This window comes from Thamnophis elegans, chromosome 17 (assembly GCF_009769535.1).
Source record: "Thamnophis elegans isolate rThaEle1 chromosome 17, rThaEle1.pri, whole genome shotgun sequence".
In the NCBI taxonomy this organism is placed as follows: Eukaryota; Metazoa; Chordata; class Lepidosauria; order Squamata; family Colubridae; genus Thamnophis; species Thamnophis elegans.
The window spans coordinates 232,192-259,807 of NC_045557.1; the positions used below are offsets into that span (position 1 = coordinate 232,192).

The 27,616-nt window shown below is 59.8% G+C and overlaps 1 protein-coding gene across 2 annotated transcripts in view; it reads right to left on the reverse strand.

Moving 5' to 3' along the window:
• Positions 1–2,402: 2,402 nt before the first annotated feature.
• The window catches only part of MEF2D (myocyte enhancer factor 2D), an 89,592-nt gene continuing 64,378 nt past the window's right edge, over positions 2,403–27,616 (reverse strand). Inside the window, exons 3-10 of one of the 2 annotated variants that reach the window (XM_032233808.1) lie at positions 24,701–24,904; positions 20,210–20,347; positions 17,332–17,545; positions 16,609–16,665; positions 13,907–14,100; positions 10,727–10,853; positions 7,227–7,371; positions 2,403–5,511 (exon numbers count right to left, since the gene is read on the reverse strand). In XM_032233808.1, coding sequence (XP_032089699.1) covers positions 5,148–5,511; positions 7,227–7,371; positions 10,727–10,853; positions 13,907–14,100; positions 16,609–16,665; positions 17,332–17,545; positions 20,210–20,347; positions 24,701–24,904 — 1,443 coding nt within the window. In that variant the 3' untranslated portion in view covers positions 2,403–5,147. Of the gene's footprint in view, positions 5,512–7,226; positions 7,372–10,726; positions 10,857–13,906; positions 14,101–16,608; positions 16,666–17,331; positions 17,546–20,209; positions 20,348–24,700; positions 24,905–27,616 lie in introns of both variants that reach the window. The other variant, XM_032233807.1, reaches the window with a different exon arrangement.

Consider the following 27,616-nt stretch of genomic DNA (forward strand, 5'->3'; position numbering starts at 1 on the left):
AAGTGTATTTATTTATTATTAAATCTATATGCCACCCAGCTCACTATCCACTAAATGTGGCCGTGGCTCCAGTTGATCCAAAGCAATTTTTGGGGCAATCTAAGGGTTGGGGGGGGATCTGCTCTGTCTCTCCTCCCCCCCTCACTGAGAACGGCACTGCAAGTGCCCTTGCTCTGGCCCCCAATCCTCCACATCAGGGAAACCCTTGGGCCTGGGCTGGTGGGAAAGCCAGGCAGAGAAGTGCAATTCTGAGAGCCCCCTTGCCAGCAGAAGGGCATCGAGGGGATTAAAGGATTATCATTAAGCCCCCTTTTCTGGAAGTTCTTTGGGGGTGTATTTGCAGATCACCCCACCCCCAGGTGTGGATTCATGGGAAATGTAGGGCACAAAGGAAAAGGCTTCCCTCTCTCCCCCACCCCCTTTCTCTTGGCCAGCCCCCATTCCCCGAATTGATGGCGCTCTTGACCCACCGCACGTTCCCACAGCAACTCAGACTTCCTTGAAAAGACAATTCAATCAGTGACTCTTCCTGCCACTCACACAGACATTTACTTGTCTTGGAGGTTGTGGGGAGGGGGCAGGTGAACTGGGGGGGGGCACCCCCACTTCTAAGGCCGCTGCCATGACTGCACCTGTGGGTCTGGGGGAGGCTCAAACAGACCTTGTGGGGTTGCATGGAGTCGACCCACCCAAAGGCCCGTTCTCTGTCCGTGTCTTCGGGATGGCCGTGACCGCCCAGGATGGGAGGCCGAGCTCAAGGGGACGACCTGGAATTGCAGGTTAATGTAGAAACCACGATGGCTGCTCTGGGGCAAAAGGGGGGCAGGCACCACTTTTTAAACCCAAGCGGCTCTTTACCTTCCAGAAATGAGTCCCCCCCTCAACGGTGTTTCAGGGCTTGGCTCCTGTTAACCTATCTGACCCTGGCAACCTCCAGGTCAGAGCTGTTGACCTCTGGCTCTCCTCCCCACTCAGCCATCGAGGCAGCTCCCATCACTCCTCGTGGTGCCACTCATGCCAGCCAAGGGGGGGGGAGGAGTGGCAGCGCGCAGCTCAGCAGCGGCCAGGAGGATCTTGGAGCGGCGGTTTCTCTTCTAGGAATCTGGGCTTCTTCAGCAGAAAAAGGAGGGGCATAAAGCGGCAATTGCGGCCATGCGCGGCCCGAGCCAAACCGAGGAGGGGACGGACTGCACTCCTGGCGGCGACGCCTCCTCTCGCCCATCCGACCCACCGGCGACGGTGTCCGCAGCGCTGCAGGCTCCCCGCGCCCGACGGCGCCCCCAGGGCGCTCAGGGACCCCGGGCTTTCCGCGTTGGCCGCGCGGGGGGGGTGTTTCCGAGGCAGCCAGAGCCCCGACCAGCTCCTCCTCGGGGTGGCTGGCAGGGGAAGGCCGGGACACGAGCCAGGAGGCGGCGGCCCCGCACTTGGGCAGGCAGGAGCCGGGCAGGAGCCGGTTTAATCGACGCCCCAGGAGCAGCCCCGCAAGATGCCCCGAGGGAGGCCGCGCGACGCTCACACCGCCCCGCTCCCCGCGGGGAAGAGAAGCAGAAAGTGGAGCCGGCAGTTCAGGCCAGTTCCCCAAACTCCCTTGGGGCGGACCGCCTGCGAGCCCCTCCCGCCTCCCGCGGCCTCTCGCGCGGGGTCCGTAAGCCCAAAGGATGGCTGGGCGGAGCCGGCGCCGCGAGGCTTCAGCGGATCCCGGGGGGCTTCTGGGACCCGCGAGGATTCGCAGCGGGACCGGAGCGAGGCTCTCCCGGACCCTCCAGGCGGACTCCCGGCCGCGGGGACCGCGGAGCAGCCTCGAGCGGGCGGAGGGAAGGCGCTCGGCTTCCCATTGGCAGAAGCCTCGCGGGAGCCCCGCCCCCCAGCCCTTCTCCCCGCAGCCGCGAAGGGAGTTTGACGGGGGGCGGAGCAGACCCCTCGCCCCGCCCCCGAGGGCAGCGCAGGAGGAGGGGGCGGGGCCAGCCCAGGGGCCCTCAGGGACCAGACCCCCCTCCCTCCGCCCCCCCCCGTGCCCAGCGAGCCCGGCTCAGGGCCCCCCGGGGCAGGAGCGGGAGGGGTCTCCTCCCCGGCCGTTTGGCTTCAGGTGGGCGCTGCTCCCCGCCTAAGCCAGCTTCGGACTCCGTGGTGCAAACGGGGGAGGGGGAGGGAGGGAGGGGCAGGAGCCGGGGGGGGCGTCCTTTGTGCTCCGGGGCGAAACGCTTCGGAAAAGGCCCCTCTCTCTCCCGAGATGCCCGCGAAGGAAGCGGCGCGGCTGGCAGCCGCTTCGAAAGTTTCCCCGAGCCAAGCAGGGCGAGGCGGGCGCCCCCCAACCCCCCAGCCCTCGCTCTCCGGACGGCCGCCGCCGCCGCCCCCGGTCGCCCCCGGTTTCAGCCAAGGAAAAGAGCAGAAACAGACTTTGGTTAAGTAACCAGGCTTTTAGAAAGTAATATATGGTTTCTAAACATCTGAGTGCATACTTCTTATAGGAAAATATCCACTATTGCATTTCATTCTCAAAGAAAGAAAGGAAACAGTTAAAAACCAAAAGCCAAACACAATATATATTAGCCGTTTTTGTAGTTTAAATTTTTTAACGCTACACTTTGTTCAGGTTACACTTTTTTGTCTTTTTTTGTCTTTTTTGCAAATGTTTTTCTCTCATGCATTGTACACTTTTTGTAGCCTTTGAGAATAAATAAGCTCCGTTTCCTCCCACGGCTCTAAAAACTGCAGCATTTTCAACTAAAGTCATTTTAAATCGTGCAATTTCGTGTTTCGTTGCAACACCCCTTTTTTTAAAAATGGAAAATATATAATATATATTTATATTTATATATATAGATAACTTTTTAAAACTAAAACCCTATACAAATTAAAAAAAAATTATACACAATGTAACTGTCAACAGTACGGATGAACACAAGAAATAAAATTAAAAGCTCTGGAGGAATATATTTATAGAAATACAAATAAGGTGGTTTGATTTTGTAGATTGTCATTCTTTTGCTTGTCTTTCAAAAAATGAGGAGGTGGTGGGGGGGAAAGAGGTGGGGGGAGAGAAAGAGGGAGGGATTGCAAGAATGGACGGAGGGGACCTCAGGTGGACAGAAGTGAAGGAACAATTCTGGACTTCTTCAAATGCCCCCAACCCCCCCTCCCGTGGCTGGATCAGGCAGCCCCTTCTTTGGATGTACCCCCCCCCCCCGTGCCCCACCTGTCGTGGCTCCTGCTGGTGGCCCAAGGCTCCAGGCAGTTAGCCAAGAGGCCAAACCCGTTTTCTGCACACCAGGAGGGTGCAATGAGGCTCAACACCCCAGCCCCCCCCCAGAAGCCCTACCTAAGGGCCATGTGCCTCAGGCACAGCCCTCCCCAGGGGAGCCGGCCACTCTCTGTGTGACAGACAGAACGGAGCTCATCACATTCATTGGCTTCAGCCAGGGGAGGTCTTCTTCTGCCCCTCCCACTCTGGAGCTCCTGTTGGTGCCCAGGGCACCCAGGACAAGCCCTCCTGGGCAGAGCACAGAGCTCCAGGCAAAAGGGAACTAATCCAATGCCCAGATTGGAAGTGGGGGAGGGGCAAACGGGAGAAAGAAGCATGGAAGCCAAGGCAGCAGCAGCCCCCCAGGGTCACTGCCACCCCCCCCCCCAGGGCTTTGCTCCCCCATCAGAATCCCAAGAGGCCTCCGGGGCTCCAACACTCCGGCCACAAATGAAGGCAAATAAAGATGAACCCAGAGCAATGATGATCTACACACCAAGATTGGATGCTTCCACTTGGAACTAAACCCTGGTCCTTCGGGGGGGGTGGCGACTCCCCCTCGGGAGCTTCCCAGCAGCCCTTCCACGGCGAATGCAAGATTCCTGAGCGAACAAACGGCACCCCCCTTCCCTCCTTAAATCCCCGCGGGGGGGGGGGGGCACAGGGCTTTGCAAACATAAGGGGAAAGAAGTTAGCCCCCCCAGCTTTGCTGCCCCCCCACTTGCTCCCACAGCTTTGCTGCCCCCCCTTAATTGGGCCGGGCCCTTTGCCCCCCCTGCTTCCCCTCAGAGCAGGCCCCTCTCTCTGAGTCCAGGCAGGCTCAGCTGCTCTGCGCCCTCTTCCCTCTCCCGCCCGGCTGCTGCTCCTCCTCATGCCGGGTTCAGGTGGGCCAGGCTGATCCACCGGCCGACTCAGAAGTGAAACAAGCGGCCCTTTCATTGGACCGAGAGGGGGGGGGGACTTTGGGGGTTGAAAATCACAGGAAAAGCTCTGACAGCTGCAGCGTCTTTAGTGTGAACCATGCAGTGTGTGAAAAGGTTCCCCCCCCAAGCAAATACTGCAGCTTTCATCCCTCCAGCAAATGGGGGGGGGGACCCACCCCACAATAGCATCACTGACTGATTGCCCCTGCCAACTCCCCCCCCCCTCCAGCTGTCTCCAGGCTTTCTTGTGCTGCTGCGGTGCAACATGGGCCCTGCCCTGCCCCTCCCACGGAAAGGAGCCGGCTGACGAGGGCCGGACAAGTGGGGGCCTGGGAAAGGTTTCCGGGGGTTTTGGAGCGTGTGAGCGAGGGGGCTTTGATCCAAGGGGGAAAAAACCCTGTGCCCCAGATTATCAAAAGTTTGGAGAGAGAGGAGGAGCGAGCTCCCCCGTCCTCAAAAGCTATTGCGTTTCTCCAGCCTCCCTTGAGCCGGAGAGCCTCCCAAGGGAGCAGGAGGGGGGCTGCTGCCCTGGCAGGCTCGACCCTTCCTCTCCTGCCTCAAAGCGGCCGCTCGGGAGGAGATGGTGCTGGACCATGGCCCCCCTCCCCTCTCTCAGCCCCCTGGGACACCCAAAGGCACTCTCCTCTCTCAATCAGGACCAGAAATGGCCGAAGGGAGACCTCCACCCCATTCCCCCCCTGACCCCCTGGCAGAGCCAGCCATCGCCAGAGTCCCTGGACCAAGATGGCTGTTCCTGGAAGACCCTCGGGGGGGGGGTCTTTTCCTACTGCATAAGGTTCTAGAACAGATGCCTACAAAATCCTAAAGCTATTTTTTTCAGGCAGTTGATAATAAGCCCCCCCCTCCCCATGCCTCCCCTCCCCCCTCCCTCCTCCTTTTCCACTGCCCTCCCTCCGACACAACCGCAGGGGGTGGGGAGCCGAGAGCCCCCCGCAGGAAAGAGGGGGCCACGTGGCGGGCAGTTACGTGGCCCAGGCGTCCAAGCGCATGCGTTTGATGGAGGGGTTCTCCCCCTCGGCCTCGGCGCTGGGTCTCAGGAGCCCGAGGGAGGAGCCAAAGTCGGCCCGGGAGGGGTCCTCCCGCTCGGGGGGGCCCTCGTAGGAGCTGGCGTTGCTGCTGAGACTGTCCACGGGCGAGCGTCCGCTGGGCTCGTGGCGGGCCTGGTGGGGGAAGGAGGAGGAGGAGAGCGGGGTGCCGCTGTTGCGCTCCCGGCTGGGCGAGATGGGCTCTGACTTGATGCTGATGCTGGGGCTGGTGTTGACGGTCAAGGTGGCGGCAGAAGCGGAGGCCGTGGCAGCAGCCGTGTGGGGCAGGTGGCTTCCTTGTCTGGCAGAGAAAGGAGGGGGAGGGGTGAGGAGGAGCTGCTCTCAGAGAAGGCTGCGTTCCCGTCCGCTGGAAGAAGCTTCTGGCCTCTGGCCAACGAGTCACAAAATGTCACAAACACATAAATGTCACCTGACTGTGGGAACAGCAACAGCCGTCAATTCTGGCAGAGTGCCCAACAGGCAGTTATGGGGGGTGGGCGAGGGGCGGTCATTGGAGGTTCAGAACTGGGGGGGGGGGAGGTCTGTTATGAAGTTGAGCAGGGGCCAAGTGACCTTTCCCCATCGGAGGACTAAACTACTCATTCCCCTGCAAAAGTGGAAGGGCTGGCAGGGAAACGGCCCGGAAGGGAAGCCTTAGAGCAGTGCCCACCCCTATAATTTAATGCCCCCACCCTGCTCCCTGCACACGTGCGTGTAACTTCCCCCACTGCCCAGTGCATGCGTGCATGGCTTTCTTGGAGTCTGGGGAGGGCAAAAACGGCCTCCTCCGCCGTTCTGGAGGCCACCCGGAGGCCAGGAACGGCCCGTTTCCTGACTTCCGGTTTGCACACTGGGCCGTTTTCCTCCCTCCGGCGGGCGAAAAAGAGCCCAACACGCAGACCGGAATTCGGTTCCCAGGAAGCCTCGGGAGGGCAAACAGCGGGCAAAAGCCAAGACCGAAATGGGCTGGAGCTGACAGGGCAACGCCTCTTGTGCCCTCAGAAATGGCTCCGGGTGCCACCTGTGCCATGGGTGCCACAGTTCGCCATCCCGGTCTTAGAGTGTCCATACGGTTTACCCAATGGCTGCCTTCGGAGGCCAACAAGAGTCTTCAGAGCATCCTCCTTACAACATCTGGGAGCAGAAGAGCAAGTCAGGGGAAGAGTATTCTCGTCAGGTGTGGCTTTAGGGTATGTTTTCTTAGGGCAGCCGGCTGGGTGGCAGCTCTGGGCCAAGGCCGGAGGCTCTGGGAAAGCTAAGCAGGGTCAAACGGGGAACGTCCTGGGATGGGAGACCACCAGGAAAAGCCAGCCTGGGGGTCTGTCTGGAAAGTCCCTCAAAATCACAATTCTGCTGCCAAGGAAACAGCATGGAACGAGTGTCCAGGGCAGAAGAGGTCCATGGCCAAAGCGGCTGGAGGGCTCTGGACTGGCTGCCCCCACAGAAGCTGCTGAGCTTCCTGGATCAATTTGGCCAATTGTCCCAGGGTCCCCTGGCCATCCTTCTGTGGCCTCGTCCAAAGAGGGATGTGCAGGACACAAGGGGGGGGGGCAGACGGAGGCAGGGAGCTCCCGGCAGCTGAGAATTTCTGCCTGAAGTGGCGGTGGGGGCTCAACAGCCAGTCATTTGCCCCTCCCAAGGCTGCCCACCTGCCCTTCCCTTCTTAGAGAGGAACAAGCTGGAAAATCCCCATCCTGGAGGACGGAGGCAGAGCCAATTTCAGAGAAAAGAAAAAGCTGGGAAGTTCCGTCTGTTTGAGATGCCTCAAGAAACACCTGTTTTCATGGACTTTTGCAACCACTGAGAATATCTAGCACCATCCTTCTCTTTCTTCGTCTTTCCCTTCCTGCACCCCTCCTGCCTTCCTCCCACCTGACCCCTCCCTCCCTCCTCCAACCCCACGGCTCAAAATCGCATGCCTCCAATGCTCCGAAATCCCCCCCCCCCCCGAGGCCTTGGGGAGGAAGCCCCTGCCCCACCCCAGCCAAGCCCTGCTGGCCCAGAGGAGGCACTTACATCAGGTTGCTGAGGGAGACCGGGATCTGCTGCTGCGGCTGCTGCATCTGCTGCGGCTGCCAGGCGGAGAGGCTGCCCAGGGACAGGCCGGTGGGCGAGCTGAAGGCCGGGAGGGAGGAGAGCTCCGCGCTGCTCAGCTGGTAGTCTGGAAGGAAGCAGAAGGGTCAGGCCCAGCGTCCCCCCTCCGCTGCCCCCTGCCCCGTCCGCACAGCTGGACTCCTGCAAAACCCTCCTATGAGGAGCCGCCCCAGGAATCCCAAGCGGCCCCGGACGGATTGCGCTGCAGCTCAAGGGGCCGGTCATCACCCACGAGGCCTTCCTGGCACAGGGCCTGCTGACGCGGGAGCCCCTGCCCACCGGTTCAACTTGGCCGGGTTTAGACGAGATTAAATTAACCGAGTTGGAAGGGACCTTGTAGGGCATCTAGCCCACCACCCAAACAGGAGACCCTACACCATTTCTGACAAATGGCAGCCCAGCCTCTTCTCGAAAGCCTCCAGGGATGAAGCTCCCACACAGTTCCTCCAATGGAACGGTGCCATCCGTGGGGGCCCTGGAAGAACGTTTCTGTGCCACAGGCCTTGCCCCGAGGTTTCCCCCGAGATGTGGGCGGCCCCCACCCTGCCATTGTTCCCAAGGGGCTTGAAGAGTTGGTCTTTATCCCAGGCCTTCGGGGAGGGAGGATGAGGGCCCTCCGCTTCGCTCCTATCCAATCTGTTTAATTTCTGGAATGGGTATTGCCCTTCTCCCCCCAGGATCCCTGGGAATGTGGTAGCAGCACACACATTGGGCGAATGAAATAAAGGAAGAAATAAGAGGAAGAGTCCAAGGAATGGATCCTCACTGTATGCCCAACTCGGCTGGCTGGGGAATTCTGGGAATTGAAGTCTTACACATTTAGACAAAGCAGAAGGTTAAAGTTGCCACGGTTGCGAAATGCAGCTGGAGGTGGTTTTCAAAGTGACTGGCCGCTAGATGGCGCCCTCGGCACCCTCTTGGCCTCCCTTGCAGCCTTGGATGGGGGGGGGGGCTCCGACATCTCTGCCACCCGAAAAAGCAGCAGCCGCTGCCGTGGGAGAGGCAGGGCGGCCATTAGGAACCGAAGGCCCCGGACTCTCCTTCCAGCCGGGCCGCCGTGCTCCTCCACCAAGGGCCCCTTGGGACGGCCACTTGGGCAGCCCAGGGGAGTCAGGGGAAGGTCCAGCCGTGTCCGACTGCAGGGCAGCCGAGGGAGCCAGCCTGGTCGGCTGACGCTCTCCAGGGACCCGAGGCCAGCCTGGGACCCAAGGGGAGCCTGTTTATCTGTTTATCCCACCACGGGGATAAAGGAAGAGGAGCCGGGCTCTTTGGCCCCTGAGCCATCGGCCCCTGGGTCTTATTTCTTCATCTGCATGGCTTTCTCCCTTCTCCTAACTCTTCAGGAATTGTAGGCCACACAGAGTCACTTGGGTGAGATGGGAGGCCGTAGAGTTTGAAGGAAGGAATAAAGGGATAAATAAATGATGAAACATCCATAAAATTCTCAGACTCCATGTACTGCAACTAAGCCCCCCGGGGTCCTCAGAGCACCAGGGAGGCCTCCTGAGAGACCCTCCCCCGTGGACAGAAGAGGGCAAGGCGGCTGCTTATTAAGCACAAACCAAGTTTGGGCCAATAATATTTTCTGAAATAGGAAATAAAAAAGGCCGGAAGCTTTTACTGGGGAGGGATTTTCTCTTTCCCCCTGCCTGAGAAAGAGGGGATTCGCTTCCGGCTGAGAAGCTGAGCGGCCTCCATTCCTGGAGGTTTTTAAGAAAAAACCGGCAGCCTTTTGTCCAGGAGGCCATGAAGATACTATGTACACTGGGCTGGGGGGGGGGGGGGGTTGGGCTAGATGACCTCCAAGGTCCCTTCTACTTCGTGTCACAGATGCAATTGTAGCTCATCCTCCAAGCAGAAAAGAGGGGCTGTGCTGGTGGAAAGCGGGGCGAAGGGGGACTCCAGAGGGAGCCAAACCGACCAGGAGGATCCCAGGGGGAGGCAGAGGAAACGGCCGCTTGGCTCTCCTCAAAGCGGAAGGAAAGGGAGCCTGGAGCTTTCGTGAAAGGGAAGCAGGGGAAGAGATTGAGTCGGTGCCCCTCTTTTTCTGCAGGAAGAATATATTCCCCCAAGCCAGCCCCAGTTGAGGAAGAGCCTCCGAGGGGAGGGGGGGCAGGAGGAAGTTTGGGCCTGTTTTTCTGCATAGCTAATTTTTCACAATCCATTACACACCCAGCCTGCTATGGGGTGGGAAGAATCTGCGCCCCACACCTGTCATCGCTCCACGGGAATTTCGACACCCAAAGTTTCTCTCCACCGCCTTGAAACTCCCGGGTGGCTCCTGTCTTTGGGGGGGGGGGAGGGTCCCAGACAAGGGCTGAAGGACCGGAGGAAAGTCCCTCTTCTCCAGGGAAGACACATCGCTGAAATCTCCCTCGAGGCATGTTGGTGACGGCTGCTCTGAGTCGAATGCTAATCCAAGGCCTCTTCGTTGCAATGTCCCATCCCACCCTTCTCTTTGGGGGAGTCTGCAGTTTCTGGCAAACCCCACCCCCCCATATAATCCTCCCAAAAGTCAAGACTGAGCCAAGAATTCCCGACTCCCAGCACTGCAGCAAAAGGCAGCCAGAGGGCGGAGACGTCGCTTGGGGGCTTTTCCGTTCCAGAGGCAGAAGACCCCCCCCCCTCACAAACAAGAGAGGGGCGGAGTCACTGGCCTACTTGGCAGAATCTCCTTCCCAACATCTGGGGTGGGGGGGAGAGTTGGAGGTTGAGCAGATTGCCCTGGGAAGCCAAAGGACACAACATCTGGCGGCCTCCCCAAGCAGGCAGGCCTGGAGGGAGCAAGGCGTTCACACTCGGAAGAAGATAAGCGGCTCACACCTGGGACACGCCAGGTGGCGGGTGAAGCACCTTGGGCTGGTCCCCGGCCTCCCGGGCCAGCTGCAAGGTGTTCCTTCCCCATCGAAGCCCTCAGAGCCAGGCCCTTCCTCCCTTTGCCCCCATCCTCTGAAGGGAGCCTGAGCCAGGTGGGCGCTTCCTTTCTCCACCCCAGCCCCTCAAAGCCCCCCCAGGATTGTTAAAGGCGAAGGGCCCTTGCTTAAGGCACCGTTTCCCCCCCTCCCTCCCCCGCTTGCTCCTTGAGGCAGCCCCTGGGTGGCCATCGCACGAGAGGCTCCCTCCATTCTTTTTCTCTTGGAGACCTTCTGATCCAAGAAGCTTCTTCAGGATTGACCGGAATCGAAAGGCCTTCAAGGGAAAAAGCCAAGAGGGTCCCCCTGCCTTTGGAGAAGCCCCTTTGGGGGCCCTGAGGGTTTCCACAGGTCTCCCTTATGGCCGGTCCAGGCCGAGCTCCGTCCACTGCAATTGTCCACTCGCAGAGCAGTCGTGCCTGCTGGCCAAACGGCGGCCGAGTGTCCCTTCCGAGAGAAGCCGGGGGAGAGAGCGGCAGCCCCCTCCCTCGTCTCTGGCAGGGGCCTCACCTGTGTTGTATGCCGTGGGCATCGCCGAGAAGGGCAGCCCCTGGGTCAGCAGGCTGGGCGTGGCCACCGAAACGACTGGGGTGGTCAAAGAATGTGTGGCTTGAGACACCATGAGCCTCTGGGCGTTCTGCTGAGGGAGAGAGAGAGAGAGAGAGAAGGAATGGGACAGGGAATCGGAAAGAGGGCTTTCAGTGGTGGGTCCCTCCGATGTTTGGCCCCATCAGAGCCTCATGCCATGGAGAGCAGGGACAGCCAGCAGTGGTCCTCGTGGCAGCTGGATGCCATCCTGGGGATGGAGGTCTCTCTGCCCCTTAATGCTCCCCCTGCCCTGAGGCAGCCTGAGGGGAGGGGGGGGGGGGCGAGCAGGGCCAGGTGCAGCCCGAGAGCAGCTGGGAAGACGGGGGGGGGGGGGGGCTGTCCTCTGCAGTGCAAAGACCCCGGAGCCCTCAACCCTTCCCTGCCAATGGAGGCTCCGAGGTTCACCGTGGCCACACGTGGCTCAGGCCTGTGGCAAACGGCACCTTTCACAGCTTGAAACCCTCCCCCCCCCCGGTTGCCTTGCCCATTCAGTCTCCCGAGGCTCTGCCAACCGGAAAGCTCCCTGGAGCCACGCGGGGCTCCCCTGCAGAGGGAAAAGAAGGGCATCTCACCAGACAGACGAACCCTAAAGCAGGGCTAACTAAAGGCCCCCCCCAGCGCCCCTTTGACCTGTCATGCCCGAACCATCAGCCCCCCTCTGGCTGGTCTGGCCTCCCGCTAGGAGAATGGCCAAGCCAGCCATCTAAGCAGTGGGGGAGGGGCTGGCTTTCAACCACCAGAGCCCCCTTCCTCCTCCTCCTCCTGCCCCACCCAGGCTGCCCCCTCTCTGGACCCCTCCTGGACCCTCAGAGCCTCCCCTGCCAGCTGAGAGGTGGGGGAAGAGGGGCCTGGCTGAGCAGGGAGACGCCAAGGCGACGGAGGAGGCCTTCTTGCTTTAGAAAATCCCGATTCTCATTTATCCCTCATTTACGCAGCCAGAAAATGCGATTGCTTCTCCCCTCAATTTCTCCTCCCAAGTGCAGATCTTCTTCCCCCCCTTTGGAAACTTCTTTTCCACGTCTTCCGGGAAACCACCCAGTGTGGATGGTCAAGACCTTCTCCCACGGTGAGCAGTAGCCACCCCCATTCCAGGACCCCCCCCCCCCGGCAATGCCTTGAGCCCTCCTCCTTCCATCTCAAGAGGCACCAGAGCCCCACTGCTCGGGATGGGGGGGGGGAAGGGAAAGCAGCGTCCTTCGCCTGGCTCCCCAGCAGTCCCCAAGCTCTCTCCTAGGGGTGGGGGCACAACACGGCCCCTCTGGCCCCAGAGCCGGGCTCCTGCCTCGGCTCTTCTGCATTGGGTGCCAGGCACTCTTTGGAGGGGGCAGCTGGGGGGTCACGGAGGGGCATAAGGGGGTCAGAGGGGAGCATCAACCCCAGGCCGGATCTGGTGGGATAACTGAGCCGCATTAGTGAGAAGACTCAGCCTGATGGCCAGTGCCAGGGGAGCCCCCCCCCTGCCCCCCCCGGGAGCAGTGAAGAGGGGCAGCACCCGAAGGAAGGAGCCATGCTGCAAGGGGGGCTGTGGGGGGGGGTGAGGACTCAGGCAAACAGCTCTTTCTCCTCCCCCTCAGTAAGGAAGGGCACGGCTGGTCTGGCCCAAAGAGGAGCCTGTCAGTCGCAGGCCGAGAGATGCCAATCCCGGGGGGGAGGGGGTGGTGGGCAGAGGCAGGCAAGCATGCACCCCCAGGAGGAAAAGCCCCCAGACCCCCCAGAGGGGGCCCGAAGTCAGTGTAGAAGCCTGTGTTTCCTCTAGGACAGTGTTTCTCAACCTTGTCAACTTGAAGATGTCCGGACTTCAACTCCCAGAATTCCCCAGCCAGCATTCGCTGGCTGGGGAATTCTGGGGAGTTGAAGTCCGGACATCTTCAAGTGGCCAAGGTTGAGAAAGGCTGCTCTAGGAGACCCCCAACATTTGAGGACAGCGGTTGAGAAAAGACCCTTGTGTATGCACACACACACACACGCACGCAACACGCACAAGCGCACAGGCACACCCGTGCATAACTCACCAGATCCAACTGATCGTCCGTCTGGGTGCAGAATAAAAATGAAAGCAAAGGAAACTTATTACATTTAGCTCCTAATTCGGAGACTCCTTCCCACAAAGAGGGAATTCTCTTCCGTTCGTAAAAGTCGCTCTCCATGTTATACTGGAAAGGTTTTTATGCGTTAAATGCACTAAGGATGATGTAACGGATTGATACATATGTGAATTGAAATCTTCAACAACTCCTTGGATTAACTAAGGGGAAGCTATTTCTGGAGTTGAATAGGCCACACTAGAAGCATTGGACACTCGATGGATGATTGATATTAGCGGTGACCTGAACACATAATGCTCAACGGTAAGGATGCATTTAGTTGTCTTTGATGGATAACCAGTGGATCTTATTTTTAATTGTAAAAACTGACGCACAAAAGTTTGTAACCAAACAACGTGCTTGATGAAACTGAGGAAAGATTTTTGTATGTGTTGTTTTGTTTGTGTGGGTTTTAAAAATAAAAATATATTTTTTTTAAAGTCACTCCTGTGCTAATTCCCCACATCTCTTTTTTAAGTCTGGGGAACTTCCAGGTAGGAAACACCAAGGCAAGAAATTAATTTTGGGATTGTCCTAGTTCCCCCCCCTTCCCCCCCTTGACAAAGCATCTAGGACAGAGGCTCCAGCCCTGGCTACTCTGAGTTCTCCTCTGGGGACTGAAGACTCCCAGAATTCCCTCGCCAGCATTGCAATGTTGCAGATCTATGCCATTAATTAGCTAGACAAACAGATTAAAGCAATTCTGCTAGACCAAAGTGGATTTCTGCAACCTTTAAAGCAAAGAGGTAGAAAGCAGAATTTTGCCCGCCGAGAGGCTCTGCCCACAAAATGCATCTTCTCTAGGCAGATCCAGACGGCCTATTTGAGGGGATCCATAAATGTTGGCGAGCCCCACTTCCCCAAAGGGCCCAAGAGCCTGGCCAAAGCTGCCCGGCCATCTCCCTTCACAAACGGCCTCCTCCCCCCTCGAGGCTCTTGCTGGAAGGGGAAGTTTGGGGCATTCGCAGAGAAGGAATTTCGGAGCCCTCAAAGGCCGGACCTTCCAAGCTGGACTCACCAGGTGGTGCAGGAGGCCTTTCCCGCCCTGGGAGGTGATGACGCGGAGGTCCGGCTTGCGGATGTTGGTGGCCAGAGGGTTGCTGTGCTGGGCAGTCGGTGGGGGCGACTTCGCCGGGACGGCCTTGCCGAGACTGTTTCCATTGGAGACGGGGAGGAGATTCGGGGAGGCCCTGGCGCTGACGTAGCCATTGCCTGCAAGGGAGGACAAAGCCGTTCCGAGAGTTGCCATGTTGGGAAATGCGTGGCTGCCTCCCTTCTCCACTGCGGCCCATCCAAATTATAGCTTCCTGAAATAAGCCCAGCTTTTCTGGCTGAGGGCAGCCACGGCTGAAATACGAGCTCTCCGGAAACAATTTGGACAGACGGACCGGGCAAGGACCACCAGCCCTAAGCCGGGAAGTCAGTCTAAGCCGGCTGGGCCCACCCCAGAACCAACCGGAGACCACCAGCCCCTTCCTCACCACAAGGCCAGGGTGCCAATGTGCCAGAGGCGGGCATTAGCCCACAAACTTCATTCGGCCATAAGAGCATGGCAGTTGCCAAGGGGCAAAGGGCACCAGCCACCTTCCAAAAGGCCTCTGTAGGGCTCATTCTCTGCACCCTCTTGCCCTGGCATTCTTCCAGCCCCCAGGAAAGCCCTTCACCGGGCTTGGTACACAAGTTGGTGCTGCAGGCCACACACACCCCCAGCCGCTGCCTGGCTGCTCCTGGCCTCAGCAGCTGTGCGGGTCCATCTGAGCCGCAGAGCAGAAGCCCCACGGCCCCGTCACCCAGTTGGCCTTCAAGGGGCCGAGGAGTCAGGGGAATGGCGGGCTCAGCAACCCACAGTCCCTGGCACAAGCGTTAAAGGAGAGTTTCTCAGCCTTGGCAACTTTAAAATGGGCAGAGCTCAACTCCAGGCCGGCTGGGGAATTCTGTGAGTTTGAGTCCGCCCATCATGGCCAGAATGGAGAAAGGCTGCCTTGGAGTAATACAAACACTTTGGGGAGGGGAGGCAGGTTTAACCTCCTCTGTGAAGGGAGGGGGAGCCGTGCCTCGCACTCTGCCCAAGCCCCACCAGCAGAGGGGGGGGGGTCCAGGGAAAGTGGTCCCCAGTGCCCCCCCCCCCCCAGGTCTCGCGCAGGCCTGCCCAGGGCTCTCCCTGCTCCCATTTCCTGGAATGTTTTCGTGACGTCAATGCTGACATTCAGGGGCCTTGCCAAGTCGCAGGCTGGAACAGCCGCTCACAACAGCTGACGTGGGGGCTCTCTGGGAAAGGAGGGGAGCTGGGAGGGGGCTACAGGATGAGGCAGCAGCCTCTGCCCAGCGGAGCCCCTTCCCCGAGATCAGCAGGGCCTCCTCCCTCCCAGCTCACCCTCCGAGACCCCTCCTCTCCTCGGGAGAGCTTCGTGGCCAGGAAGAGGCCGGCTCAGTGCCCCCCCCCACCCCCGGCTGCCTCTCCTGGAGCTTCCGACGGGTGCCGCCATCTGCCGCCTCCAGGCCTCCTTTGCCCAGGGCAGCTCCAGCTGCCTTTCACTCCAGGACGGGACTTCTCAGCCTGGGGAGCTGCTCGCGGGCTGCCCTCAAGGAAGGTGCTGGAGCTGCTTAGAGGGTTTTCCTGTCTGCCTCCGGTGGGCTCAGCTGCCAGACAGTTAAGAGGGGGGTTTCTGGGGGGAGGCAGGGCAGCCCCTCCTGCCAAAAGGAGGGGAAGGAGGGAAGGAGGCCGGAGGAGGAGGCCAGCCAGTCTGGCCCGTTGGCTCTAACGAGTCAGGGCATCCCCAGGCTGCATAGCTTCTCTCTGCCCCCCCCCCCCACCTGGCACAGCCCCCCCTCCCCCCAAGAGGCTGCACACAGCCTCTCAGGCGGAGCAGAGCCGGCCAGGACGCTGCCTCTCCACCCACCGACGGGCTGTAATTAAGGGCAGAGTCATCCAAAACGGGGCCTTATTTCCGAAGCCACCCAGGAGAGGCGTCCTGTGGAGGAGGATCCCTTTGGACACGGGCGGCAGGGAAAGGGAGGGACTGAAGCCCAGGCAGAAAAACTGGCTGGCCGGGACCCCACCAGGGCCGGCTCTCCCCTCAGGCGGCCTCTGGGAAGGAGCCTGCAAGGGAGCCTTTCTCCCCTCGGCCGTCTTCGGCCTCCAGCCCTTTCGCTTGCCGGCTGGCAAAAGGAGAAGTCGCCTGAGAGACCCTCGAAGGGCCCCCCCTGCCCCTCTGGGCATCGGCTCTTCCTCTGGGGTGGAGAGGCCCTCAGACACCTTCAAAGGTGGCCTCTTTCTTTTGGAGGGGGGGTTATGGCTACCTAAGACAGCCCCCTCCCCTTTCATACAACTCGTACGTATAAAATTCTCAATAGAAATTCAGGCACAATATAAAGAACGGCTGCTCAACATTCGGGCTAATGGCAGAGGGGACCCAATCCGGGACCGTCTGGTTCTCCCACACGGGAGCCTCAAACGCCCCCCCCCACCTTTCCTTCTCGCCCCCCCCCCCCAAAGTCTTGAGGGCAGCTGCTCCTCCTGCATCTGCTCTGCCCTCAGCCAACTCTCTGGCTCAACCGCCAGGGAGGAGGTACCCACAAGGGCAAGGGTGAAGGCCACGGGTGATGGTGGGGGGGCTCAGAGCCTACGCCAAGCGCTGGGGCCTCCCCCTGAACCTCTTCCCTTCTGGAGGGGCAGCCTCCCGAGCTCCCCAGGCCGGCTACTCTGCTGCGGCTACTCACCCACGGGGCTGGGACAGGCGCCGTTCGTGTTGCCGAGCTCCCCTCCGAGCATCGCCCCTAGGAAGAAGCCAGAGGCTCAGCTGCATCGGGAGAGCCCCATTCGAAGAAGACGGCCCCACCAGAGACCCTGGGCTCCCCCTGCCCACCTTCCCAGGGAGCCTGCCTGCCTGCATGCGAAACGCATGGACACACCTGGATCCCCCCTCAGATCAATCCCCAGGCCTGAAAAAACTGGCCAGGACTGTCAGAGGCCTCCGTGGGCCACAGGGGTCCATTTATGGCTCTTTTGGCCAAAAGCAGCATTTACTTCCAGGTTTTGGCCAAAAAACCCCATCGTGAACAGTGACTTCGCTTAACGACACCAGCATTTGCTCAGTGGATTCACTTAATGATCTTAGTGGATTTGCTTAATGACCAGCCCAAAAAAGATGATGGAACTGCATTGGTCATGGGACGACCTGCTTGGTGATAGCTGACTATCGTACTGGGCCATCTCCAGTCGTAAGTCGAGGACTGCTTCTGTTATCTTCCTACAACTATAAACCGCCAAGATCAACTTGTGGCTGCAGCCCTCGTCCCGTTGGTCCCTCTTGCTTCCCCAGCCCCTGACCTTCGCCTGGCCTGACCGTACCCAGGTCCCCCCCTCCCCTTCTGCTCTGCACCCCCTTTTCTTCTGCACATTTCCTTTCACGCCCAGGAGGAGGAGGAGGAGGAAGGCCATACCTGCACTGGCCGGCCGCTGCGGGAGGGCCGGGGAGACCGTGTTGCGCTGGAGGGCCGGCTGCTGCTGCGGGGACAGCAATCGCGGGTCGGTCAAGGAGGAGGTCACTAACGAGGGGGTCACTAGGGAGCCCCCGGGGCTACTGAAGGGCAGGGCGCTCTGGTTGCTCACTGGCACCGTCACAGGCATGGCAAAGTTGGGAGCAGGAACGGAGGACTGGAGAGAAAAGGGGCAGGACAGCAGGCTGAGCCCTGGGAGCCGAGGAGGGGAAAGGCTCCTCTGCCCCCTCCCCCCCAGCGCCCGGCAGGACCGGCTGCCCAGCCACCAGAGGCTGCGGGAGGCCTTGGATTCCAGGGAACCGGGGCAGCCAAAGGCCGCCCCCCCCCCAGGCCCACACAGATGTTGGGATGCGAACAAAACCTCAGGCGACGTCCATCCAGCACGATTCTGCCCTCTGCCAGATCCAAAGCTGGTGGAGCATCTCTGTTCATCCCTCGGACCACGCAGGACGAGCAGAAACAACCCCCCAAAAGTCAAAGACAGAAACGGAGGGAGGCAGAAGCTGGCATCACGGCAGGCCCGGGAGGAAGGAGGAGACACAAAGTGGGCAAGAACCAGGGAGCCACCACCCAACTCCACACAGCCAGCCTTCTCCAGAGAGGCCTCCTGCGCCAAGGGAGAAGCTCCTGAGATCAGCAAGCAGGACGGGCAGGGTGAGGACCGGGGGGAGGGAGGGGGGGCATTTTAATTGGGGCACACAAGAGTCGCATGGCCAGAGATGGCGCCGCCTTCCTTCTTTGCTCACAGTTGGGGGGCATCGAGGGGGGGCTGCCTTTGGGGAGGGGAGGACTTTTTGCAGGAATGCTGTTAAGTGCAGGATTCATCCAGCAGGAAGGTGGACTAGCTGCCCTCTGAGTTCCCTGCAGGGAGGGGTGCTTGGTGGGAAACGTTTTGCTGAAGCTTTGGCCAAGACACCAAGGCCCGGGAGCCTCTGGGATGCCCACCCGCTCCAAGGAAGGAAGGGTAACTAGCGGGCGCCACCAGGATTGTCGTTTTGATGCCAACTGAGAATATTCACTCCTCCGCGCTTTCACAGCCACAGTTCAAATCCCTACGAGGTTCTGGAGGCTTTAATGCGCCTGTTAACTGGACGGCCACAGCACTTTCCCTGGGCCGCGCCTGGAGTTTCCAGAGGTGGCTGCTGTTGTGGCAAAGTGGGGAAATCCTTGAGGCTGGTGCGCATACGAGGCCCAGAGCAGCCTGGAAACGCCTCTCTGCTTGCTGTGCCCCTTTCCCACAGGGGAGGGTGGGTCCTGGTTGGAAGCCGCTGGGTCAGATGGGCCCCAGGCTGAGCAGCCGGGAGGCTCCAGCCCTGGCACTGCCCGACTCCTCTTCAACGGCCACGTCTGCGGGAAGAGGCCTCTCTGGAATCTAATCAGAGCAGAGACGCTTTCTCCTCCCTATACCGGTCTCAGCAGAAAGCCCCCCCCCCCTTGTCTCCCCCCCCCCCCGCTTTGCCTTGGGACTGTTAGCATGCCACTTGCTTTGGGGAGGAGCCTGGGGTCTGCTGCCCCTCTGCTTCTTCTGCCTTCAGCCCTGCCCCCCAACCTCCCCTTGGTCTCAGGAGTGGACTGGACCTTGTGGGGCAGGAAGAGAAGAAGAGGGGGGCTGAACTGCCAGCAGCTGCAAAGGAGGCCCACAGCTATGGGGGGTGAGGCCGAAGCTCTGGCCGGGCACAGCTTGGGTTACCATCTAGTTAAGCAGAGGGTTGGGGTAAATTCTCTCAGGGAGCTCATGCAGCCCCCCCCCCTTTTCTCCCCCCAAATCGCCTTGGGCTTCATCCCCCTCGGGCCTCTGACTCATCACCCCTGGAGATGGGGATGGCTTCCGCCTCCGGAGCCAGTTCAGGGCCCACATTTGCTGAGGAGCGGAGGCCAGACAGGGCACCCCACTAGGTGTCCCTGTCACGGGCGGCCCCTGCTGCTTCCCCTCAAGGCCTTTTCAGGCCACACCGCCCTCAGAGGCCCTTCCCTTCAGTTGGGGTGGGGGGTGGGTGCAAAACAGGCCCCAGCCCCCTTTGGGTCCCACCACAGGCAAAGTCGGCCTGTTTTACAGCTGATCTCCTGCTGTGGGTTTTGCCCCGAGACCCTCGAACCGAAGAGAGTTGAAAGGGGGGGGGGGGGAGAGGCTGGAGGGGGCTGCTCTTCTGGGATGGATTTTTTCTTTTACATTTTGTAAAAGATTATATCCATTCGTTTAATAAATAAACGCTAAGTGAATAAAGCCAGTCTGATGCCCAGAGGGAGGGGGAGGGGCAGGCCGTTGGCCGCAGACCCTCCCCTCTTTCTCTCTTGGGAGGGGGGGAAGCACGGTCTCCTCTGGGCCTGCATTTCCCCGGCAGAGTCTCTTCCTTCCTGATCTGCCCGGCCCCCTTTGCCACCCCCGGGCGCAGGCCAGGCAAGCAGATGTCAGGGGACGGCGTCCACACGCGTGTTAATGCCTGGAGGACGTGCAGGGCTGCACAATGTGCAGGGCACACGGTTCAGCAGCCGCACTGGCCATGCGGGGGGGGGGGGAGCGAGTGGGTTGCCCCCCCGTTACTCACTGTGAGCCTGTAAGCCTGCATCATTTTATCAAACTCCTCATCAATCTTTTTATACTTTTCTTCAGTCTGGGGCGTCAGGGTGAAGACGTCCTCCCCGTCGGGGCTCAAACCCTCTCTATGCTTCTTGTTCAGCGCCTGTCCAGCGAGGGAGGGAGGGAGGTTGGGGGGGAGGGAGGGTCGAACCCAACAGAGAGAACGAGAGAGAGAGGAGAGAGAGAGAGGGAGAGAGAGAGAGATGGTGAGGGCTTTCTGGCCAGACGGGGGCGGCTACTTACACCGTAGCGCTTGAAGAAGTTGTCCAGGTCCTCGCTGGCTTTGCGGTACTTGTCCTCCGTCAGGGGGCTCTGGTCGATGGAGTCTTCCCCGTCGGGTTCCGGACTCTCGCAACCATTAAAGCCTTTCTTTCTCAAGGTCTGCAAGCACAACCGGGAGACGTTCAGGGGGGGCCTCGGCAGAGCAGTTGGCACCCGGGAGGGGACGGGAGTCCAGGTGCCGCCGGATCAAGCGGGAGGGACCCACCACAGCCTCCCCGTCCCTCGGCCACCCAACAGCCCCCTCCTCTGGGCCTCCCCGGCTGCTCCCGCCGTGCCCAGGGCCAGGAGGAGGAGGAGGCGGCTCTGCTTCCCGGAGACAAAGGCGGGTGGAATTGGAACAGAACTTGATTCCGGGAAATGAAACGGACCGAGATCCCATGGATCTGGAGGAATCCTGAGAACTTGCTTGGCGGCTCTTCCGCGCCCCCCTCCCTCGAGGCCGACCTCTTCCCAGGCAGGAGAGGAGCGGCTGCACACTTCCCATGCGTGTGCCACAAGGACATCAAACGCTGCCGGCGTGTTTACCAAGTATTTATTCCAGGCATGGCAGCTGATTTGAAGGCTGCCTTCCGCCGCCTCACTTAATCATTGTGTTTTCAAAATACCAGAAGCAATTAGACCCCATCACGGAGCCCCCACTTGCCAAAGCATTTTGAAAGTCAGGTTGCAGGAAGCATGTGGAGAAAGCCTTGATCTCTTGTTGGGCTAATGAGAAATTGAAAGGGGTCTCCGTGTGTCCTTGTGTGTGTGTGTGTGTGAGAGAGAGAGAGAAGGAGGGGGAGAGAAAGAGGGAGGAGGGAGAGAGAGAGAGAGAGAGAGAGAAAGGACCCAGGCACAGAATCAAGGCTGAGAGACATGGATTCCCAGAGCAAATGGGGGTCAGGAACACTTGGGGCTCCCCCCCTCCCCCGCAATGTTTGCCTAGGGACTGTGAGTGGCCATTAGGAATTCATGGAATTATCACTTTGGAAAGGAAGCTGATTTGGGGTGAGAAAGGACCCCAGAGCACCAGAGGAGGCAGCTATGATTCAAGGACAGTCGGGCGAGGCTTAGAGCAGCTGCCCTCCCTCCCTCCCCCCCCTCCCTCCGGGAAGGGCAGCGCTCAGCCCCTCCCCCGCAAGCCCTTCCAGCTCTGGAGCAGCCGGGGGGGGGGCTCTCTGGGGGGGGGCTGCCCCAAAGCCCAGCTTCTGCCCTTAGAAGAGGAAGGGGCTCTGGAGCCCAGAAGGACCAGGGAGGGCCCCTTCCCACAAAGGGGCTGGAGTGGAAGACTCTCCGGGGCATTTAAATTCTACAAAGAAATGAACAGACGAAATAAAAATAAGGCTCCGGCTCAGGACCAGCCTGGCAGCCCCACTGAAAAACCAGCACGGAACATCTGGCTTCCCGGCCCCCCATCTGGGCTCTGCCACCGCAGCCGTGGTGGGACGCGGCTCCTCTCAAAGTGGTCCAGATGTGGCCCACGTGGGGCACAACTGGGCAGCCCCTGCTGACCTCAGCTCCAGCTCCCAAGGACGGCCCTGCAATCCTGTCCTTCACAAAAAGCGGGGGGGGGGCACATGAAGAAAGGCCCCCCGGGGGAAACTCCAGTTTCATGGGGGGGGGGGTTGTAAGCATCAAAGAAGCGTCCCCTCCCCAAATTCAGGGAAGACCCAAAAGGCTTGAATTCGGATGGGTGGGGGGAGCAAGAGCCAGCCCAAGAGCTCAGGAAGGAGGGGAGGCAAGCAAAGGGGGGGGGGACGCAGGAAAGCCTCCCCAGCCTTACAAAATGGCCACCAACCAAAAGGGTTTTGCCTTCCCTGAGCCCCCCCCCCCACACACACACACTGGGCCACCCATCTCAGCCAGAAAGTTTGTGCCAAGGAAGATTGGGGGGGGGGGTGATGCAGCAAACCCTCCCCACGATTCCTCCTCCATCCTCCCTCTGCCTCTTGTTGCCATTGGATTCCAGCCCCCCCACCCCCCAAAGAAAACTGGGCCGAGCAGCATCTTCCGGCAGCCCTTCACAAGCAGGGCCCTCTCTGCCAGGGAGGGCAGATGGGAGCCAGGCCTGAGACCTGGGGAAGCGGCTCAGGGGGACCGCAGACCCCTGCCGGATGACGTGAGCGGGGTGGGTTAAGACTCGGGAGAGCAGGGGGGGGGAGTTAAACAGACGGGGGGGGGGCTAGAAGTGGGGGTGGAAAGACACAGAGTGGAATTTAACAGGGAGGAAATGAAAGCAGGCAGGCCAGGAAAGGGAAAGGAACAGCTCCCGAGGGGGGGGGGGGAATCTGGCTCAAGGGCAGCACAAGGGAGAAGGGCTGGGGGCCACCGGTCTCACACGGCCAGCAGAGTGCACGGATTTCAGGCAGGAGGAAGCCCACAGTTCCCCACTCAGCTCTGGGTCCACAGTACCCACCAATTTGGGAACTGTTGTGCCAGCCAAAATGACCAGCTCTCAAGTCCCCAACGTAACTCTCTTGTTAAGCAAGAAAATGTTCAAGGTTGTTCAAAATATTCAAAATACTCAAGGTTGTTCAAGAAATTTGGAAGAAAAACGCTCCCAAGGATAGGGTAGCATTTCCATTTGGATTCGGAAAGGGGTGAAGCTCTCACCAAAGACTCTCTGCCCTTCTGGAAGGCGGGGAGGATGAAGTCAATAAGTAAGGTGGCACGCACACACACACACACACACACGCACACACACACAGAGAGGAAGCAGCCAGGACCCCAGGGAAGGCGGCCGTATCTAGGGCAGCCCTAATCCTTCATTCAGATTAGTTGATTTCCTGGCCACGGGGCGTCCGCCTTACCTGGATTAACCCATTTTGCTTCTCCTCTGCCCCAAGTGACTTCCCTGGCAGCTTTGCGCCAACTGCCAAGCAAGCCCAGGGTGGCATTTGACCTGGAGAAAAGCCTGGGGGGGGGGCAAGGTGGGGGCTTTTCAGCGAGAGGAGCTTATCTGACTTCCATGACACTTTCCATGTTTCCTCAATGGCAGCGAAGCACCTGGAAACGCAGCTTCACCCAACAGGAGGCTTCATAGGAAACGCGGGGGGGGGGGGCACAGCCTTTGGGTTCCCGGGGGCTGGTGGGTCAGGGGGCGGCTGGGTGCAGCCGAGGCTTCTCCTGGATGGGCTGGGCAAAGCTCATGCCAGGAGGCCCTTTGCTCAGCCCCTGCAGCCAGCCCTGGAATGGGCACAGAGTCCCTTCCCCAAAGGATTACAGCGAAGGGCCAATCGGGGCACCGCCAAGGGAGCCAGGCAGGAGGGGGAAAGCTCAGGCCCATCCCACAGGTGACCTCACGTGTCTAGACCCCAGCAAAGACCAGCCCCCCCCCCCCAAAAGTCTCATGCTCCCTGGCTGCCAGGAGACCCCCCCCCCCACTAGCCTCACAGGGGTCTTTGAAATGCAGTCAGCAAAGTCTGGATGTTCCCAAACAGCCCAGGTGTTATTCCCCAAACGGAATGGGACTCTCAAATGCGAGGCTCTCTTCCTCTTTTATTCCACTTGCAGTGCGTGTGTGGGTGCGCGCGCACGCATGCACATACATGTGAGTGAGAGAGAGTGCGTGCCTAAGAGTGCACCTGGCACAACCCCCCCCCCCTCCCTGCAGAAAGATTCCTCCCCCTCCCCCTTCCTATTCCATCTTGAGCAGATAAATTGAATGACTAAAGGTTTTGTGTGCCTTAATTTCTGCTCACTTGTAATGTCAATAATTACCCAGCCAAACCATTCATTTGTCTGGATCCTGCCAAGCACAGAGAGAGCCACCCACGGGCACATTTTCATTGAAAGGTGACAAGCAGCCAAGGGAAGCTGCCAGCAGGCACGGCTGCCTCCCTCGGAAGACCAGGCCAGGGAGCTGCCCTCGGGGGTCACCCTGCGGGAGGGACCGGACGGAGCCCCCCACGTCAGAGCCTCGGCAGCTGAGAGAGACCACGGGGGGGGGGGAGGGGGTCCCTGTCTCACCTTGAAGGGAAGGCAAAGGAATGGCGGCGGCAGCAGCGTCTCCCTCGGTCCCTCTTTGGGAAGCCATCCGGGCACAGAGGGGGGTCGGAGGGCCCGGCTGGTCCTCAGGAAGCCCCAGAGTCCAGCCGGCCACACTCCGTCCCGGGACTCTCTCACTGACCTCCGGCCAGTCCTCCTGAGCATGCAGGGTTCACCCTCTGCGTGGCTGTCCGTGGCCCCAGGCCCTTGAAGAAGCTCCCTCCCTTCCCCAGGAAGACTCGCACCATGTTGGAGCAGCTGCGTAAGGTTGCCCCCTTTGGGGCGGCCAGGCTGCACGGAGCCACTTGGAGGATTTGCTCCTTTCTGGATACGGGGCACCCCTTTGCTCAGCCCAATGCCCACGGAGCAAGGCTAAAACTATGCCCAGATTCTTCACTGAGCCGGGCCGGGCTCTGCAGCCGGGCTCTGGCACGGAGGGTGAGCCAGGAGCGGGACCCCCTTCCGGGGCCAGGACAGGGCACCCACCTCGATGATGTCCGCGTTGGTCCGGCTCTCGTGGGGCTCGTTGTACTCGGTGTACTTGAGCAGCACCTTGTCCATGTCTGTGCTGGCGTACTGGAAGAGCTTGTTGGAGTGGTTGAAGATGATGAGGGCGATCTCGCAGTCACACAGGACGCTCAGCTCGTAGGCCTTCTTCATCAGCCCAAACTTCCGCTTGGTGAAGGTCACCTGCAGCAGCAGAGAGCGGGCAGCCTCAGCACAGGGAGGGGGGAGCCCACATCGGACCCTGTCCTTGTCCCCACCTCCCACCCCCGGGAGTGGAGCTCCGGCCCCCCTTCCTTCCTCCTCGCTTCCCAAGATGGGGGCTGCCTCGGAGGCCGGTTCCCAAGGGTTACGCAGCACCCGCACTCCCTCCACTGCGGGATCCGAGGGCATCAGCCACACAGACTCCCTCCTTGGACCAGGCTGAGGTCTGTTGGCGAAGCACCAAAGGATCTCAGCTGCCTCTCAGGCCGAAATCAGACCAAGCAGGCGCAGCCCTGCCGAGAGAGCCTCTCCCCAGAAATGGAGCAAGCAGGAAAAGCTGGAACTCTTGACGAGGGCAGAGGCTCCATGGCTCTCTCAGCCTCTTCTCCCCACCACTGGACGATGCCCCCTCCCACAAACTTCATGTTCTCCCCCCCAGGCCCTGGGTGGCACAGCTCTGGGCTAGCCATTAGGGGACAAGGCAGGCCTTCGCTTCAGGTGCCAAATCTTTGTGGGCACAAAATCCGTGTTAAGGAAAGAAAGAGGGAAACTGTTTGATAATAATAAAGAAAACAGCCAACGTCTTTTCTGCGAATGAAAGAGCAAGTGGGGAGCAGGAGACCGGAGGGAAACCTCGGCTGAGTTTCCCAAACTCTTCCTCTTCATCTGCTTTTCTTTCTTAAGAGCTTTTGCTGGACAAACTGCCTGGTTCCACCTCCTCTGGGCAAAGGACGTTTGAAGGCTCCTGCTTTGAAGCGGGGTATAAAACGCCCCCCTTCCTCTCTGGAAGGAAACGGCTCAAAGTGTCCAGAAAAGGCTTGAGGGCCAAAGAATCACAAGACTCCTTTTGGGGGGCAGAGCTGCTGGCTCATCCCCCCCCCCCTGTCCTCTCCATCCCAGCCCCGGGTCTCAAGTCTGCTCTCCCAGGGGGATGTCTGGGCTGACCCACATCAGCTGGGCCTCCCCTTTAGATTCAGTGGCGGCTTCTCTTCCAGGAGAGGCAAATCTGGGGTGCTAATAGTAGTAACCCTAATATGGGACAATGATTCCACAACCTGGGCTGCTTTTGGGGCAAAATGAGGGGGACACAAAATAAGCTCTATGAGTCCACCCCCCAACCCTTCCTTTGGGGGAGAGGATTCTCTCATAAGAGGTGGATAAATTTTATATTTTTCTTTAAAGGAAGGGATCTGATTTTTTTTTAGCTTGAAGTGATATTCCCAACATTTAGTGGCAAAGGAGATAAAAATGAAAACGTGTTCAAATATAATCACTTTAAAGGATCTGGCAGGAAAAAAGGTATTTAATTATGAGGAAACAAGGCGGATGATGATGGCGGCCTCTGGGCTTAGAAACAGCCCTGCCATCCAGAGACCCAAGTTGCATAAAATGCATACAATGACTGAACTTGTACAAAGGGAATAAATACAAAAGTCCCCCCCTCCCCCCAAAGGTTCCCCCTGTCTCAACTAATCCTGGGCTTCTCCCGCAGATCCCTGGAGGAGATCCCTGGCCATTAATCCTGAGGCTTCTGGAGAGACTCCCCTTCCCGGGGTCCTTCCCAGCAAAAGCATCTTCTCCTTGGCATAAGTGGGGGGCTTTGGGGTCAGCCCCATGAGCTCATCAGATTTGATCTCTCCGGCCAGCGACCCAACCCTGATGCGCCAGGGCCTTCCTCCGGGCATGGCTCTCCGCTCGCTGCCATCTTGCTAGGCCAGCAGCCTTCCTGGTCCTGGCTGAGGAGGCTCCATGGAGGCCTCCTAAATCATCCCAGGAGGCGCAAGGGAGGGAGGGGCCGGGCAGCCTTGGAGCAGAGTGGCGGGAGGGAGAGGGGCTCGATCCCCCTTCTGTGTCTCTACCGCCAGCAGAGGCTGAAAAGTGGTTAATAGGATTGAGTCCTAATCATCTTTCATCCACCCGAGGGCTGAATGACACACCACCATGCCCCCCCACCCACCCACCCGAGGCGGGATCAGCTTCGGCCCTTCCTCTGCCGGGCAGCCACGTGGCTCTGTGGGGGGGGGGGCAGCAGCGGTGGGCAGGAGTGCTGGGAGTTCAGCAGCAGGCTGCCCTTCCCTTCACTGGCCTGGCACCCCAGGGAAAGGCTGCTGAGCCCTCCCATGCCCACAGGGCTGGCGAGGGCAGCCAGGGGTGGATGGAAGGGCAGATGCTGGGCAGGGAACTGGGGGATGGAGGAGGCCAGAAGGACCCTGGGCAAGACCGAGCAACCTGATGCCCCCCCCACCCCAGCTGGAACCCTCTCAGCGGTGGTGACAATAGGAGCAGTCTCTGCTGACCCTCGGATGCCCCCCAGCCAGGAAGCCTTGCCCTGCTTTGGGTTCCAGGCAGCCTCTTCGTGTGCCCGGAAGCTGCACACCGCAATGAGGACTTTGTGGGAAAGGAGGCGCCCCCCCCACCCCCCAGGAAACCCCAGGTGCCTAATTGCCTTCTCCTCTGGATGAAGCCTTCCAGCTCCCGAGACCTTCCTTCCCAGATGTCCTCCCCCTCTCATCTGCCAGGAGGGCCCATGCCTCTCCCGGATGCCCCACACGGCCCTTCCCTCGGCTGCCCACGGCACACTCCTCTGGCTTCGGCCTCTGGAAGGGGAGAACAGGCCCTTGCTCAGCCCCACCACCAGCCCAGCTGGGGCTCCTCCAGGTGCTGGGACTGGCAAAAGAGAGAAGCCAGCCGCCA